Source organism: Phallusia mammillata, chromosome 8, assembly GCF_965637545.1.
Source record: "Phallusia mammillata chromosome 8, kaPhaMamm4.hap1.1, whole genome shotgun sequence".
Classification (NCBI taxonomy): domain Eukaryota; kingdom Metazoa; phylum Chordata; class Ascidiacea; order Phlebobranchia; family Ascidiidae; genus Phallusia; species Phallusia mammillata.
This window is the reverse complement of record NC_137259.1, coordinates 2,046,179-2,063,848: the sequence shown is the minus strand read 5'-3', so window position 1 is coordinate 2,063,848 and position 17,670 is coordinate 2,046,179. Positions and strand designations below refer to the sequence as shown.

The following is a 17,670-nucleotide window of genomic DNA, read 5'->3' as shown; positions in this document are numbered from 1 at the left end:
TTAGCATTGGCTTAGTTCTGCTTTTCTTAACCGGGGCTTATGGCCACCTAGCGGGGCCCGCGAGTAGGAACTCTACTCTGTGGTGACACCCATCAGTAAATCGATATTTTTTCACTTAATCTTTAACTATAAATTCCCCGATTTTTCTGTCCACATGTTTTTAATAGTATTGGAGATCACGGGTTTTCAGGGTTACTATAAGGAGGCCAATGATAATTAATGCAAGTTTGACTGGGGTAGGTTACCACATTCGAAATTTGTAAAGGTACCGTTACGGCACTATCCTATAGCAATAGTGGATTGGTAAAAGTGTTTTAGGACTGCTTTTTCCTGCATGTGGGAGTCAATGTAAGTTACAGCAACCGACTTTAATAATATTTGAAATCTTTACGTTTTTCATAATAAAATTTTGATTTCGAATACCCTACTTACATTGTATATGTCAGGGTTCTGGGCTGGTGAGATTTAAAAGTTTTTCTGGAGCTGAAGACACAAATGGGTTAGTGACACGAACCAGAGTCAGGCTTTTCGGGCTTAAGTTTAATAAATATCGGACTTGATTCAGGCCTGACTTTACACTCTGTGTCAGTATTTTTTAGAATAAATTTATCTAGCTATAAGTAACTAGTTGCTGGTGCTGCCCTAATGTCAAACAGTCCTAAACGCCTTGTTCAAGATCAATTGTGTATTTTGTGTGTTGTCTTTTCTGAGGCTTCAGTGTATAGGCCTGTCAATCACACTTTCGGGCCTAAACGGGGTTCTCAAAACGATTCGGGTTCGGGCTAGGTTTCGGACTTGTACTTTCGGGTTCGGACCGGGTTCGGGCTCTTATTTCAGGCCCTTTTACCACTCTGGTACATACAAAGTATTAAAATTTCTCAAATACAGACTTAATTTGGCAAAACATTACAGAAATCAAGACACGACAGTTTGCATGAAAAGTATGTCTCCGATTTTACATTAAACCAGCATTTCAAACAATGCTCAAACCATTTTTAATATGGTTTCAGTTACTTTTCTGTTATTATTCAAAACTTATAGAGACTTGTTTCGCCATTGAGTTCATAGTTGATTGGCGCAACAACTGTCCTTAACTTTCACCTCGAATCAAATCTAGAACGCGCAAGAAAGGGACAGTGTGTGACGTCACAATGGAACGATTGTTGATGACAGAACGTTTTACACCTACGTGGTCAGTAGCCAGTCGAGTGGCCAGAGTTGACGATAGGAAAAATTATCGACTTTTGCTCAAACTGTTGATTTGTAAATTTTGTTGTTGGTGAAAAGTTGTTGAAAAGTTGGTCGAGGTGTGAAAAGTTTGTGCAACAAGTGCGAGGTAAGTTGAGTCCAAGTTGGGATTGGATAGATTGCATTATTACAAATTGCCGAGTTGAATATTTGATTACATTCTTTCAAAAGGTTTGCAACTATTGGTCCAACTGGGCTGCAAACTAAGCTTTGTGCTTTCCTTATCAGTATGTCCAAAGCAAAGCAATTTAACTTCTTCCAAGTATCCCTATTTACTACTAGATAGTCCTTGGAAATTGTGAGATTGAATCCTCTTGATAAGCGCGAATGTAACGGAACAAATACCATATACGCTGAGAATTCTTTTCATGAGGTGTGATTCAGAATTGTTCGCGGGCCCGAAATTCGAGCTCGAACTCGAACCTAGCTACCTAGCTAGGTATATTTTTTTTAAAAGCGGACACAAAATGTCAAGTCAGGCTCCAATCAAGACGTTTGTTAACATAATTTAAACCTGAACCCGGCCCGAAATGTCTAGCCCGACTTACAACCTTGGTAAGATTGCAATTATACTAATTCTGGGGCTGTTTAAATTTTTGCAATAACATTACAATGTTTTCGTTTTCATAAACTATTTTTAATCATACAGATGTCTGAAGTGGTATTTTCTGGGGCCAACAATGTCGTTTACGATGACGCATCTACACGTGACGTCACTTTATCGCTATTACAGAGCGGTTCATCTTTGTCATCACCTAGCGGATTCAGTTCCATCGACAAAATCGTGGAAAGTAATGAAAACAAATTTAACTTTACTCCTGAAAGACACAGTAGTCCTGTCCAATTTGACACTAGCCTGGAACACATGACGTCAGATACAAGACCGGGTCATGAATCGTTTCTGACGTCACTAGAGAGTGTGACGTCACTTACAAATGTGACGTCAACTGGGGAGGATTTTGGCTGCTTCGAAGGCGGTTATCCATTTCAACAACCACCACCGGAGCAGAATACAATTGAGGAATATGTATTAGGCTCAAACCAAATTGCTTACAACCAAAGTGACCGACTTAACCCGAATCATTTGCTCCAAGAGCTGACCAATTCAAATGGACATCAGTTTGAACAAGGATTTCCCGGTCAAGAAGCTGCTGATGGCAATTCGACACCTTTATGGCGACCCACGGTTTACGAATCTTCAGCGTTGCAAAACTACAATGACCAACAGCAGAATATTTGTCATAGGTTGGTGGTTAAACAGTCGAGCAATATTTTGATCACTGAATAAGGTTTCACTTTCTGCTCAAGTAGTTTTTGAAAACATTCACTTTGGACTTCTCGGAAAACTATTTAGTGTTGTTGTCTTTTTTGTTGTCTTCCTTTGCAAAACTGTTTTTGTGCTTTTTAAACTCTCCTAACTTTACCTTTCTGTTGGCGCTTTTCCAATCTTTTCTTCTCTTATTTCAGCAATCCTCTCGTATCTCCGAATCAAAGTCAACGAGGTACAAAGTTTTGATCAAACTCCCTCAGTTTTGCGATTCCAAACTCAACTTTTACTCTTTCAACTCGCAGGTCCGGACACGAGTGATCACGTGATCGACCTCACAGAATCAGTGACGTCACTTGATGACGACAGCAACTCGTCCGGCTCGATTCAAAGCATTTATTGTTCAGTGCCTGACACAGCAACTCCGAATCATAATTACGAGTTGTACTCACGACATGGAGACTCGTTTCATGAGGAGCCGTACCCGGTCGAGTACTATTCGCAGCAATGCGGATCCGCGGCCCCGAGTTACTCGCACGTAGTCTCGAGTCAGCCACCTGTGGATAAGCCTTATTATCAGCAACCGAGTTTTCCTGACACTTACCCACATAGGTCTGCCCCTAACGTGTTTGAAGTCGCTGTAGCGGAAAACTCCACAACCTGGGGTCAACCACCAACGGCATTAATAAGCCAGGAAGAGCTAAACATGAAAATACCAAACCATAGCGAAAGTGACCAATCAGGGAGCGACACGCCAGCCCTTGTCGCCCCAACAATGACTTTACACGACGGTTTAGCAGGTACAACACTGTTTGCAAATCAAATTCAATTGAAACTTTTTACTAAAATTCAAGTTTAATTTTTGTTAAGCCGAGTCTCAATTTGCAAGGAAACGTCCGACGATTGAACTCTCAAATCGAGAACTTTGGCTAAAGTTTTTTGAACTCGGAACTGAAATGATAATTACAAAGGCCGGAAGGTAAAGTAGTTTGAGTTAGCTAAGGCATGAGTTCATAATTTAACTTGATTTTCAGGAGAATGTTTCCAGCTGTGAAGTTAAACATTCGTGATCTGGATCCAAATAAGAATTACGCTCTGGCAATAGAAATCCTTCCAGTTGACAACAACAGATACAGGTGGATGGCTTATATTTAAATAGACCTCACAAACACACAACTTTCTTTGAGACAAATATACCTTTCTTTTCGTGTAAAGAGTATGACAAATATGTTCAAGAAAGCAAAGCATTTTATGTGTGAATACTAAGCTTATAAGGTGCTTACAAGTCACACGTGTTGAACGTATGGGTCTCGTTTGGAACAAATATCATCGTTTGAGGCTTTATTAATAACACATCTGTCTTTTAGGTATGTGTACCACAGTTCACAGTGGATGGCAGCCGGTACCACAGAAGCCTCAACGCAACCTTGCACTTATTTTCACCCCGATTCACCATCCCGTGGTGATTTGTGGATGAGACAACCGATCAGTTTCGACAAACTGAAACTCACCAATTATGAAATGAACAGGAAAGGACACGTAAGGACCTAATTCTAGTTTGCTGTGCTGTGAATTGTATCCGATGACAAGGTTGAAATGTAATCTGTATAACGTAGAAATGCACTCAAGTTTATAGAGTTCTTCTGGTAATTGTATATTTATTCCGACGTTTCGACGTCCTATACAGGTCGTCTTTATCAGGGTAAATAATACCATATGCACGTAGTACAGTGCACGATAAACAAAGGAAAAAAGAATGCAAGCACGTGACAACGCAACGAAATGCACTTGCGCAGATTCTATGCCCCCTCTAGACTGGTTCCACCAATGATTCCCCCCAGTCGTGTTGTACTTACAATGCGCCAAACTCATTCTCTGGTGAGCTTTCGCCACATAACGGTTCATAATACGGTGTAGCTGCAGCGCGTTCAGTCATCATCCACCAATTGTGCCCTCCACTATTTTACGCTCCACTTAGCATTTTAACGTTGAACAGAAATTTCCAGCTACGTGATAGTTTCAGTGCAGTTGTGTCTCTTTGTGTTCTTTCACCCAGCGAAATTAACTCTCAACCCAACTTAACCAACAGGTCATCCTACATTCAATGCACAAATACCAACCTCGTATCCATCTTATCGAGTGTCACACCAACCGCTTGTCGGAGCTAGAGAGTCTGCTGTCGACGACCAATGACGTCCCTAGTGATGATGTCACGACTGTGGTTTTTCCGGAGTGTGCGTTTACAACAGTCACTGCTTATCAAAACCAACAGATTACGAAACTTAAAATCGACAGAAATCCGTTTGCAAAAGGTTTGTACAAACTGGTGTGATAGATAATATAAGCTCAAGTCCAAATACCAAGTGTATGAATAAAAAACTACGTAGTTATCAAACCGGATTTGTGTACTCATACTGATGGCTCGCAAAACTGTTCTACGTGTAGTGCTAGTTTTCTGTACTTTTGTTGATATTTCAACTTAAAAGTGTTGGAAGGCTGGTTACGGTTAAATAAATGCCACTTTAGACCGTGGTTTTTCGAATTAATTACATTAGACGGTTGTTGGATATTGAAGAACCGTGTCCTTAGGTTTTGTTGTATTTTTACTATTTTGCTAACCTTTGCAAAAAAAGCTAAATGTACTTTAAGCTAATTTTTTTAAAAAATATTGTAAATCCAAATATTTTAGGATTTCGCGACAGCAACAAACAGTGGAAACAGAAAACAACAGCAGAAAAAACGAACAAAGTTTGGAGCAGACATGGGGAATCCCCTCACGGGCACACAGCGACGATCCCAAACACAATAGGTAAATCACTTTGACATTGAAACACAAATTTCCAACTGTGCGTCCCGCTTGCAGACCTGGGGAACGCACAGCACAACAACAATCCTCATCAACTGCAGCAGTTCCAACACAACAGTGTCAACCAGTTTACTCAAGGTCCAGTTTATAACAACAATCTCAACCAACAATCCGATGATGGCCTCACTATTACGCATTCACTTCTTGCCAAGGTTTGAATTTATTTCTTCACTTGCATTCAATTAGCTTGTTGCATTCATTCTTTGTGCAAATAACAGGACACTTATTTCGATAAGTAAAGTTTTGTTTTTCAGTGTCCTTGTTGTTTCACGAAACTGCCTAACAACACATATTTGATGCACATAAAATTTGACTTGACTGGACATGGTTATGCATAAATAAGTGTTTAACTGGTACTTAGCAATTCTAATTTGAAGAAGGCCACAGGGTTCAACATTATGTGTTATTTGTTTTTTGCGGTAAAGAGAACTAAAAAAAACGTAATACCAACACACGTTATGTGCGTTGGTGTGATTTATGGCACAGAATACATTTGGGACCCGGCCCTGTATGTCACGTGTTTGTTACCGTGGTTTCGGTTATTTCCCGTGGGTGGAACCTGATACGTTTTCACTTCAACAAAAGTTCACGAAATGTCAGCTTGTTATGTTTGAATTATAAACGCAATTTCCGCGCTGGTATCTAACCTAGTGGAAATAGTTTATAAATTTGCTATTACGATGTGGCGTAAGCGTCTGAATAATGATTTTAACGGCTAACTTTATAACCTTTGTAATGAAAATAACGGCCTAAATAGACGTAAAATGCGACATGCTTTATTATTTAAAGGTCTCGCTTTTTACGACTATTTGGGCCGTTATTTTTCGCATTAACTTATGATGCATATGTATTGTTCCAAACTTTATATTTGTTGTACAAACATACATATCTTTCAAATATAGTGCACACCCACTCTTTTATTCACATAAACAACTCCTTACAAGCTTTAATCCCCATTTTAAGCCTCCAGAAACTTTCACCTTTAAATTTGCTCGTATTATTGCAGACCATCACAAACAATTCAACAGGACCGAATATTTTCCACACACCATCTTTTCAACATCAACAACCCAAGCACAATGACGTAATAACCCCGTGCGCATCAAACCGAGACGACTCAATGACCTCCCGGCAAGAAGTGTCAGACTTTATCCCGTTCAGCATCTACTCGAACATTCCATTTCAGCGGGAACAAAGAAATCCCGCGGGGAGTAATGATTTCGCTAATTTTACACCCAGTGGTGGTGTAGGCGGGCTGGAAGTTGGGCTCGACGCTCTGCTTTACCCGGAACACGCACAGCAAGTTACAGCCGCATTCGATAAGCAACATCAGCCTTTGTGTTCAGAACCGTGAAATCGCTTAAAATGGATTAATAAATTAAAAAAAAAAATTAAATTGACAAATTGTGTCATTTGATATCGGATTGGGTCCTGTGTAAGGTTTACGAAAAGTTTAAGGTGTTTAATTTTAGTTGTAATTGGCATTGTATTGTGAATGATTAAAGGTAAGATTCATTAGACCAGATGTAGATGTTTTTTTAGAATATAGAACACTTTGAGCAAAATACATTTGTTAAAAGCAATATGTTTGATGATCCTCTTTGTAAATTTAGCAGCAAGCAAACTCTTTTCCAGTCTAAATGTTATCATCTTAGTTGTTACAATAAGTCTTCTAAAATTTCAGTCGAGTTGTTTGCACGGATGCACAAATTTGCGCATTATGCTGCAAAATGTATTATAACATTAACGTTGAATTCTATGCATCGAGTCGAGCAATGCGCGCAGAATTATTTCGGATAGCGTGGGAACTTCCACATTCTTTGTTAAAGTCACGTGTGTACCACTATTATTGATTGGCAAAGCAAAATCACCAGATGCAGCCGCGGACATAAAAAAGTGATATAATTTGTTTTGATGCACATCAGACACGGTACTAAAGCAACATGCTGTAGTGTATATTCAAACATTTCGACAAATTGTAATGCCAGTGTTGCAGACCTTTTCATTTTTGCTTTTACGCGACGTTTGTTTAGCAGCTTTATATCAATGTTTTATGTGATTCATGAAATCAGGTGGTTATAATTGGGTTTAAGTGATGTGGTCCCTCATGTTAATGATAATAGTGTGAGCATTGGTCAAAACATTTGAACAATAAAGCATGCGGCTTTTATTTTTCTCAATAAACACGACAAATAGCTAACAGAAAACATTTACAAGTGGTTATAGGTCAATTACATAGAAAAACAATCTGCTTATAAACTGATTCGATTACCATTGCTCACTAGCATGACAAAACAAATTGGCATACTTAATTAAGACTTTGAAAACTTCATCGCAGCGCACAACTTTTCATTTCACGGACCGTAGGCTGCGCACTTCTCAGTTTAAGCAGTTGGAACGTGTTGTTTCACAAATGGATCGTGGCCAAGAGTTGTAGATAAGAAATACCAGCGATCTCAAGGGAAAGTTAATGGCTGGTGTAAGTTAATGGCTATTTGCCTCTGACAGAAAGCAGACATCGTCCAGTAGAAGGCGACAGGTTTGCCCAAGCATGTATGTTGAACTCTGTATGTAGTTGGACCAGTTTCAAATTGTAATGCATTAGCCCATTTCCGTTCGTGCAATGCGCGTACATGTTTCGTACGCTGATGTATACACGTGTGTACAGTCAAACTTCGATACTATGCCACCTTGCTATTATGCCACCTTCGCTACTATACCATTTTTGATCGTCACCAACTAAATCCAATAGAAAATATATTTACTATGCCACCCCTTACCCTTGATACCATGACACATGACAGAACAGTATTACTGTATTAATGGTCTGGTTATGGATTGAAAAATTTGGCCTTCGGACAACTTTCGGTTTGAGCTCATGATGAAACAGAGAAAACACGAAAAGCAAATCGTTAAATAAAGGTCATGTTAAGAGGTTTCACGGCTTTGCACGGCGAAACTAACAGATGTTGTTTGTTCTAGGCACGATCTATCCGTATTTTTGTAATAAATTATACTGTATACTGTAATAAATTATAATCGTACAACAGAACGTGGCATTACAGTACATTGTCACGTCACAAGTTAAACAACCCCCCGTCACAAGTTAAACAACCCTCGTTAAAAACAACCCTCGCTATTATGACACCCTCGCTGCCATGCCACTTTCTCTCGGTCCCAAAGGGTGGCATAGTATCGAAGTTTGACTGTATACAGTTTGTGACATTTTACATTTAAGTCTCTCTAAGTATTTTGAAGGAAAGTAATTGAGCGTTTTGCCATCCAGCTTTTATAAGTTTATGGGCTTATTCTACATGCAAACTTACAAAGGCAATACGCTGCTTTTGTACGCTAATGTATACATGCGTGTACAGTTTGTGACATTTGACATTTACTTTAAGTTTTCTAAGTATTTTAAAGGAAAGTGATTGAGCGTTTTGCCCCCCAGCCTTTATAAGTTTATGGGCTTATTCTACGTACAAAAGCAATAAGCTTCTTACGTGAAAACCTGTGGACTTATGTAAGTTATTCAGCAGCACATAATTTGAGGACTTGGAAATTACTTGCAACCCACACAATGGTCGAGCTTGATTTAACGCTCATACTTCCGTTAAGTGTAGGCTTCGATAAAAATTTTGTTCTTTGAGCTCAGGTTGTGACTTGTAGATGAACCAAAGTAGAGAAATAAATTACAGACAAAATTGAGGCCAACAGAAACTGCCTCAGGTAACAAAATTGATCGCTGAAACATTTCCACACATTCATGCACGCCCACGGTTTTTGCTGCTTTTCTCTGTAAGCTTAAGCTTGGACTTCATGAATTATTTAAAGTTGCTTGTCTAAACACGTTGACGTAATGTTAAAGGAAGTTGCGCTCTACCAACACCTTACAACGAAATTGAGCATGACAGGAGGCGCTGGTAAAATCTGCTGATATGCAATTAAAACAAAATTTTAAATCAGTCATAAGAATATCTTAACTGTCGTGTTTTCAACTGAGCAAAGTTTTCTGATGTTGATGTTTCTTTCGTATTTTATATTTGTTTTCACATCAAAGGCTTTTTTTGTTTTGTTTTTTCACTGTAAGTTTATCACTGTAAAACTTAATTTAAATAAGCCACATGACGTTTAATGATTGAGGTTTTGATCCCGCGGTCATTTGAAAAGAAATACTTCCTGTCAAAAACAGACATCTTTAATACGTATGGTGGATTAGATTACAAAAATCGTTGCGAATTCAATCACACAGCATATTGAGATTTGGAGGTCAGTGCATTTACATCACAGAAATACTCAGTGAAATTACTTTTAAAATATTTTTCCTACAACGAGATGTAGGTTGTGTGTTGAGCTATACTTAAGAACTAACCCATATCAAACATCATTTAACACCAAAGACGGATAAAACTTGGCTGATATGTGGCTTTTTTGTTTAAGATAAGCACATCGTGGTGAAGCAAGCGCTTGTTAAAAGGGTGTAATTAAAAATACACGTGTCATGTTTTAGCCAGTCCGACAGCTTAGTACAGGCCGAGAGCCACAGGGCACTTACGGACGCAAGGCAGATGCGTTTTAGCCTGCAGGGTTTACAATGCCAGGTTCGATGTGTGTCAGCAATGTAAAGAACGCCGGCATTGCGTTGTTGAGTAAAACACAGCCCACTGGGAGGCTGTACTTGGCATTCCAGGCTGCAATGCTGTTTCAGTCGTGAGTTTAGTTTGGTGCGTAGTAAGGGCGTCGCCAAACTAACAAACCGCTTCAATTGTAACGGCTAAGTGTAAAGTTAGTAGTGGCAGTTGTCAGAGAGGGTTGGTGTGCAAGCGTGCTGGTCATGAGCGCATACTAATTCTCAATAAGATGAATTTCAGTGTGTATGCGAAAAGTTGTTTTAGTTTGTGTGACATGTGTAGTTTATTGTAGCCTTTTCCTAACTAGACCAAAAGGATTACTTAATAACTATATTTAGGCAAATCCTTACTTTGTTTGTGACATTTTGTGGCCGGTAATATTTTAGGATGCCAGTTTAATTTGCTCACTGCAAACGAACAGTTTTGCTTAGGTGGAGACGCAGACAAATTCGTCAAAATTTATTTCCGGAAATGCCATGCAAGAAATCAAACTACTCACGCGTTGGAACGAAACTTCAGTTTTGGCTGCGTTACATGCGTTGATCAGTTTTCCACGAAAAAGGCAAAACTGACAATTCAAAGTTTAAAGATGTCTTAGCCAAGCTTTTTTGGTTGAGCTTGTGGGGAAACTAAGGCACCAGACTAGACTTAAACAGATAAAGATTACCGAGTACAGATCAGCCTTCTGCTGTTTTAGTTACGTTTGCGTTTTTGTTATCGTAAGAGTTAAAGGTAAATCCAAACCTTTTTGAAAGTGCGTGAAAAGTTTTTTTTACAAATAATAGAAAGAGGAAAGACGAGCAAAGAATGAACAGAAAGTTAGGTTCAAAAACACGAGACTAAAAGTATTTTCTTACAGTTGTTTTTAGGGCAGTTTGGCTACAGAACAGGTTGTAACACATTAGATAACGTTATCATCCTGTTTTTCTATTCAACAATTGAATGCTTATTCCTTTGCACAATCAGTGCCAGATCACACTGATAAATGACAAAGCTTATCCTGGTTGGTTGTTGGATTGAGATTGCGCAGGAAATCGCTTGGATCTATTCCATAAGGCTTGTGAAATATACATCGTGCTGTGAAGATGATGTCTCAAAGCAGTTCATGCTTGCATGTTTGGGGGCCAAAAGTTTACAATCTTTTATAAATTGTTGGCTGTGTTGGTTTGTGTAAAACCGTTGCAACGCCATTAGCTGGCAAGTGGAAAAACCAGTTGCAACCCCGCGCATGCTTACACGCAAGACAGATACGTGAAAGCAAAACGAGCTGCCAGCAAAGCGAGGAACCTATTTAAAACCACAAACGTTTTCCTGGGATAGCCAGAATTGCTCAGTTGGACAGAAATTTGTGTTTTTGTTTCTGGATGATGTCTGCAATAATGACTGTTTTGTTGTTTTATTAACACAGTGTCCTGCAATAGGTTTTTGCATTATTGTTTTGTCAAGTGAACACTGCTAAAAGTCAAGGTAAGTCTCCGCAGTAATTATGGGTCCCCTTCCCTGAAGGGGACACATATTGTTTTTGTCCGTATTTTTTTTTTCTTTTTTCTTTTTTCTTTTTTCTTTTTTCTGTCTAACGCTGGCTTGTTAGACGCGTTTGGTTAAGAAAGAGTGCTTCAAATTTATTCAAATTTGCACAGATGTTAGTTATTAATCTAAATTTGATCCTCCTGAAGTTTGACCCCGATTGACCCAGCGGTTCACCCACAGGCCCCCAAAATGCAAAATTTTTAAAACATGGTTTGTTATATGCGTTTGGTCGAGAAAAAGTGCTTCAAATTTGTTTAAATTTTGTCAGATGTTAGTTATTAACCAAAATTTGATTCTCCTGAAGTTTGACCCTGAATGACCCAAGGGTTCACCCACAGGCCTCCCGAAACGTAAAATTTTTAACGCTGGTTTGTAACGCTCGTTTGGTAAAGAAAGAGTGCTTCAGATTTATTCAAATTTGGACATATGTTAGTTATTAATCCAAACTTGATCCTCCAGAAGTTTGACCCCGAATTACCCAGCGGTTCACCCACAGGCCCCCGAAACGTAAATGTGTCTAACGCTCGTTTGGTCAAGAAAGACACTGTAGGCAGAAGTCCCAAGAGAGTAACTCACTGGTTTACGATAGCTAGCAGTTTACGAGACGTCGTTTTGGTGATCAGAAATCAGCTGTTTTGCACAGCAATGCTATTTCGTTTTATTAAGTTATCACTCACATTTTCAGTTTTGGCAAAGGTTTCACACCTATGACGTGATTTAAACCTAATAAGCGTGCTTCGGTTTCGTATATGTCAAGCAAAACTTGTTAATCAAAATAAAGTTGAAAAAATAAATCAGGTCGGCCGCCGCATGACCACGGGTTACTTAAGGTCAACTAGTAGGTATTACTAACACAGTTCAGAACTTTCTTTCGTCATAACGTAGCGTTTTTTTGGCAATAAATTTAGGAATCAACACTCAAGGCATGTATAAATTAGGTTAAACGGTGTTGTTGAACAGTAAGGACGGCGTGCTATTGAAAACGGTGTCAATAGGTCAAACAGTCGTTGCACCCTGAGAGGTTGCTACAGGTCAATGGTTTTGCGAAACAAAGTTAAATGAAAAACGAATTATTATGTGTACACTTGTAGCAAATTGCTTTTTAATTCTAGAAAAAAATGTGTTTAAAACCCGACCTTGGACGACAATATCTGGGTCAAAGCAAGAGATTAAATCAAAGTATTTGTTTCGTTCTTTTTTAATGTTTTTGTAATTATATGACAATAATAGTGCAAAAAGAATACGAACAAAAAATGTTTATTGTTGGGTTAATGCTTTCTAAAAATTTGTCCTTAAAAATCTAAAAGTCACCGCAACATTTGTTTACCGTAAATCCGCACAAACACGCGTGTGGGGACCCATTAGTTTTTGTTTACAAAAACAATCATATGTGTAGATCAAATGATGTGTATAGTAAATTGGTAAACATCGTATAGAATATATAAAATGGAAGTATATCAGAAAGCCACCCTTCTAGTTTTAAATATTCTTTGCTCTTCGATTGGTTGTCAATGTAATTTTTCATTCATTCATGCAACAGCAAACTTTTAATGTATTGATATATATAGTATTCAGTCAAAGTGTTACTTTTACATCATATCATCAAAAATATCACTCTAGGTTTGTGTAAGAAGTAATGTGGTCGCATTAATCTCCAGCACTGAATACATAAAAGTGACAATTAGTTCACTTTCCTTTACATGGTTAGTTCTTACCAGGTTTATACACAGGCTTTATACGTCGCCGACTTGAGAGCTTTCAAACTCTTACAAATGAGTTTAAGGAGGTCCTTGACACAAACTTGTATATTCACTAAATTCGAAGCAGTTAATTTAACTTTTTAAATATACCAGATGGAAAAAAGCGGCGGACCACCAGAGTACCAACCAGCACCAACTGTAGCTTACCAACCTCAACCAGCAGGTCAAATGTATCCAGACATGCAACAGCAAGCTCCACAGCAGACAGTTGTAATTCAACAACCAACTTCAACCGTTACAACCGTTGTGACGCAACAACCAACGGCAATGGTCGGTTGGAGTACTGGATTGTGCGATTGTTTCCAAGACGTCAAGAGCTGTAAGTTGGTAGTTTATGTATTTTTCTTGTAAACCAGATTAAACTAGTAACGCCAAACTTGCGTTCTGCCACCCACAAGCCTCAATGCCAACGAACCGAAATCCAAAGTTTCTAAATCAGTAATCCCAAACGTTAGTGGTAACGGAACCATTTTCAACAAGAAATACTTTAGGATCCTGTATACCTTGTTTTTTTCGACCAGATATGCCTTAGGTATGATGGTGCAATTTAAACATAGTGGAAATGTTGATAATGGTGTTGAATTGTTCATTTATTTCCAAATTTGTCAAAAAGAATCAACCGCACATGAATGCCAAAGTGATTTTTTCTGGTTAGTGGATTTTGAAACTGCCCTCACTAAAACTGACACGTGTGTTTTCAAAGTACCGCTCTTTGGAAAATATGAGGTAAATTTAAGTCTTGTCTGCTAGTTTGCTGGTAGTACCAATTAAATGGAGACAAAACGTGCTTAAAAACGGATATTTTTCACTTTTCGACATGAGGAAATCTGCTTGTCTCCAGATTTCCGTCGTCACTCGTTTTGCTAAGACACGTTCCAACTCGACGTTTCGGTGTTATACAAACTTTCATTCATAGTTAATTACTTTGAACCTATTTGTATCTACTCCATTAAGGTAGCAAAGCTATGGACAAACACATTTTGTAGGTCAAAGTTATCCTAGATTAGTTGCATCTTTGTAAACCATGACCATTTTGTTTTCAACCAGCGTGCAAAGACTGATGGGTTTTGCAGCATATGCTGAGGCATGAATAAAATATTAGATAGCCGGTCTGTTGCATCTTAGCTTAAGGGATCGTTTGTAATTGGGTTTGTTTAAGAGGCGAAAGCGGAGAGGTTGCTTTTTGGCATAAACGGAAATAAAATATTCTTCACTTATCTAACTTGGCCAGTCAAGTCGGTGCAAAAGCTCTAAGTGAAAATGCCCTTACATGATCCATACTATGAACTACATGTAAACGCATATCCTTCATCATGTTCAAAATAACTTTTTGACAAACTACAACTGAATGATGTTTATTCGGGAGTGTATGATATGTGGTAAAGCATTTCGTGTTAATGTTTAGTGGCGACGAAAGGATTGCTTTTACACAATATAAAAACCATTAGAGTATGATCATTCTAGACTTGAAGCTACATTGATTTATTACTCCAACTTCCAAGTCAATATATATTCTTCACTTTCAAACTGTAAATAGTCGAGCCCTAGTGATTATGTTTTCAGTGAAAAAAGAAACCGTAACTGGCAGATGGCTTGTAGACCTAATATTCACCTCTTTGCAAACATTCTGAAAAGGCTGTTGTCTTGTAGCACTGAAAATATGTATATAAAATGTAGCCTACATAGTTTGTGTCGTTTGCAGTAAAAACTGTAAAACGTCTATTTGTTGGTTACATTTTATCCGCACATTCTCCTAGTGTAGTTGCTATTAAGTCAACCAATAGTTAACCTCACCAAATCCTGGGCTCAAATTTTAATCAATGCCTTACACTCGCAGGTCTGTGCTCTTTTATTTGTGGAAACTTCTATTACGCGACACTGGCAACACGAATGGGTGAGAATTGTTGTGTTGGTTGCTCTGGTTACGGGGCTGGTTGTGTTCCAGGAGGACACATGGCCATGAGATCAAGACTTCGAGGAACCCATGGAATTCAGGTGAGATATCTTGTACATAAAAAGACCATTATCTTAGCTTGGTTTATTAGGGTAATGTTAAACATTTGAAACTGCATTACATGTCTTATTAGACATATCGTTTGAATTTACAATTGCATAAGATTGCTTAGTGTAAAGGATTTACAATATGACAAAAACGGTTCAGAAACGACTGAAAAATGTCATACTTTGCAACATGGTTTAAAGTAGGCCGTTTTGCATTTAGAACCCCTCGATAAACTCAGCAATCCATGCTTCATTTACCTTATTTAGCATTCTTTATAAACGAGTTTAAACCCAAAATATGGGACTCTTTACTTTTCGTGATGTACTAAGTTTTAAATCAAAATTTTCACCAGGGTACTATATGTGATGATTGCATTATGGCTTCGTTCTGCCTGCCATGTGCCATGTGTCAGCTGTCACGGGAGATGGACAAGCTCGGATATTCACCTAACTGCTAAACATCATCACCAGCTACTCACGTACCCCACCGTGTGGAATTATATTTTTAAACTACGTCCACACGAGGGCAGCAACGCTCACACATCATAATTGTACAGGCACCACACTGCATGCTTTAAGAGGGTTTGCAAACCATCTTTGTGTAACCAACCGAAGTAACATTATTTGTTTCAAGCTTTAAAAAGATAAGTTTATAGAAAACGAAAACGTTAAGACTCGATTTCAATTGGGATTTTCACTTGATACGGTTAACTGCCTTTAGCCTGCATGGAACCACTTAAAGTTCGCAAGAACGTGCTTGTTGACATGCAAAAAAAATCTAACCCATCTACCAGTATATGTTGTGTGGGACTTTGGAAAGCAAAAACGGGAAATGTATTCTGTTCACCTCACTCGGTGGTTTGCTGTTTCAAGTGTGAATATAAATGTAATAAACCTAATAGTCATATGTTGTTTGCCTGCATTTCTTCTATGCGACGAATCTCTAAACGTATAGTCCACATCGTGAGAGACCGATTCTTGTTTATTAGTCCAACCCAAAGTTCTAAGTCGGCTTCCGTTTGTCGGTAGGGTTTGGGCTGAGTTTAAATAATAAGGGGTTGTTTTTAGCCTGGCTTTGTGCCACAATTTCAACGACTCTCGAACCTAATTTAGCATGTTTAAATCGTGTTTGGGTCGGGTTTCGGGCTTGAACTTTTATATTTGTACCTTTTTTATACCCCAATATAGAATCCGCTTGCAACTCTAGCCCAAATTTAATTGTCAACGTTTATAAATCAGTTACGACTTTGTTACATTTTGTGCGTGAATTAATACTTAGTTAGTAATTGTTGTAAAAGAACTTAACTATCAGCTTTGAAGCCATAAATGTAAACTCCTTACAAATCGAAATACGTGTTTAACACACCTTAATCACTGGTTAAATAGAAAATGATTAAAAATCAAAACCCGCTAATGATTTTATTTCGGCTTGCTTTCTTTCAAGTTACGTACTGCTGGTTATGATTGACAAATCAAAAGTTTATTCAAAAACTCACTACACTTTGCACCTGAAATGCGGCAGCGTGGTCTATTAACATTTAAACATGTGAAGAAACTGGTTTAGTAAATTGGACAATCGGGTTATTAAATCTGCTATAATTAGTGGGTTTGTTCTTATTGCCTGTCAAATAGGCTTTCAGCGGTATTTCAAACGTATATCCATCTAAAACCATGACCAAGCCATAATTGACACATAAACCATGGATAACGTCCTGGTAAACCTTTCGGTGTATAGCATAGCAAAAAAATCGTCTTGTCAACACCAGCAAAAACAAAGCCATTAGTCTCTTGCTTTGATGCACATGCTTTACCTGAAACAAAGCCATCACAACAAAACACAGGACACATTTCAACGGAACGTCCTTGTCTTGACGCCAACAACAAGTTGCGGAAGTTAAATTTCTTCCTCCTTACTGTGTTGGTTATTTTTGTCACTTGGCTTGAGGCCTATATTTTTGATTAATTTTGGTTATAACATGTGGCTGATGGTGGATTTATAGCTACTGCTGGTTTATATAAGACGTTTGTTATAGATTTTATCACGTTAATGTTGCTTGATCACTTTTACGAAAAAGTACTTTAAAACTAAGTAGTTCAGGATATGGGGCCGTTTACCTGCAATTATTATGATTTGTTTTACGTTTAGATTTGAATACACGTAATATATAGCCTCGTTAAGGAAAAGTACAAGCCTTTTATATTTGAATAAGTTTTCGCCTTAATCATACAAGCCAGGGGTGTTCCACTCTTGTCAATGCGCTCACAAATACATACCTGAAATTGATTTTGTTTTCGTATATATGGGCCGCACAACCTTTAATCATTGGGCTGCATTTGGCCCGCGGGTTGCAGGTTGCACACCCCTGATGT

General features: G+C 38.4%; 2 protein-coding genes across 2 annotated transcripts; both read left to right on the top strand.

The window, feature by feature from the left end:
* Positions 1 to 1,172: 1,172 nt before the first annotated feature.
* On the top strand, positions 1,173 to 6,777 carry LOC145205179 (uncharacterized). The gene is made up of 11 exons (XM_080077841.1): positions 1,173 to 1,336; positions 1,898 to 2,493; positions 2,716 to 2,750; positions 2,821 to 3,315; positions 3,386 to 3,494; positions 3,550 to 3,651; positions 3,883 to 4,054; positions 4,605 to 4,827; positions 5,205 to 5,324; positions 5,379 to 5,533; positions 6,388 to 6,777. Exons 2-11 carry the CDS (start codon positions 1,898 to 1,900, stop codon positions 6,733 to 6,735), a joined length of 2,355 nt encoding a protein of 784 aa, XP_079933967.1. The 5' UTR covers positions 1,173 to 1,336; the 3' UTR covers positions 6,736 to 6,777.
* A 4,608-nt stretch (positions 6,778 to 11,385) lies between these two features.
* Positions 11,386 to 16,207, top strand: LOC145205089 (placenta-specific gene 8 protein-like). Its single transcript, XM_080077737.1, has 4 exons — positions 11,386 to 11,476; positions 13,393 to 13,618; positions 15,137 to 15,294; positions 15,654 to 16,207. The coding sequence occupies exons 2-4, from the start codon at positions 13,393 to 13,395 to the stop codon at positions 15,756 to 15,758; spliced, it is 489 nt and encodes a 162-aa protein (XP_079933863.1). The 5' UTR covers positions 11,386 to 11,476; the 3' UTR covers positions 15,759 to 16,207.
* Positions 16,208 to 17,670: the final 1,463 nt, after the last annotated feature.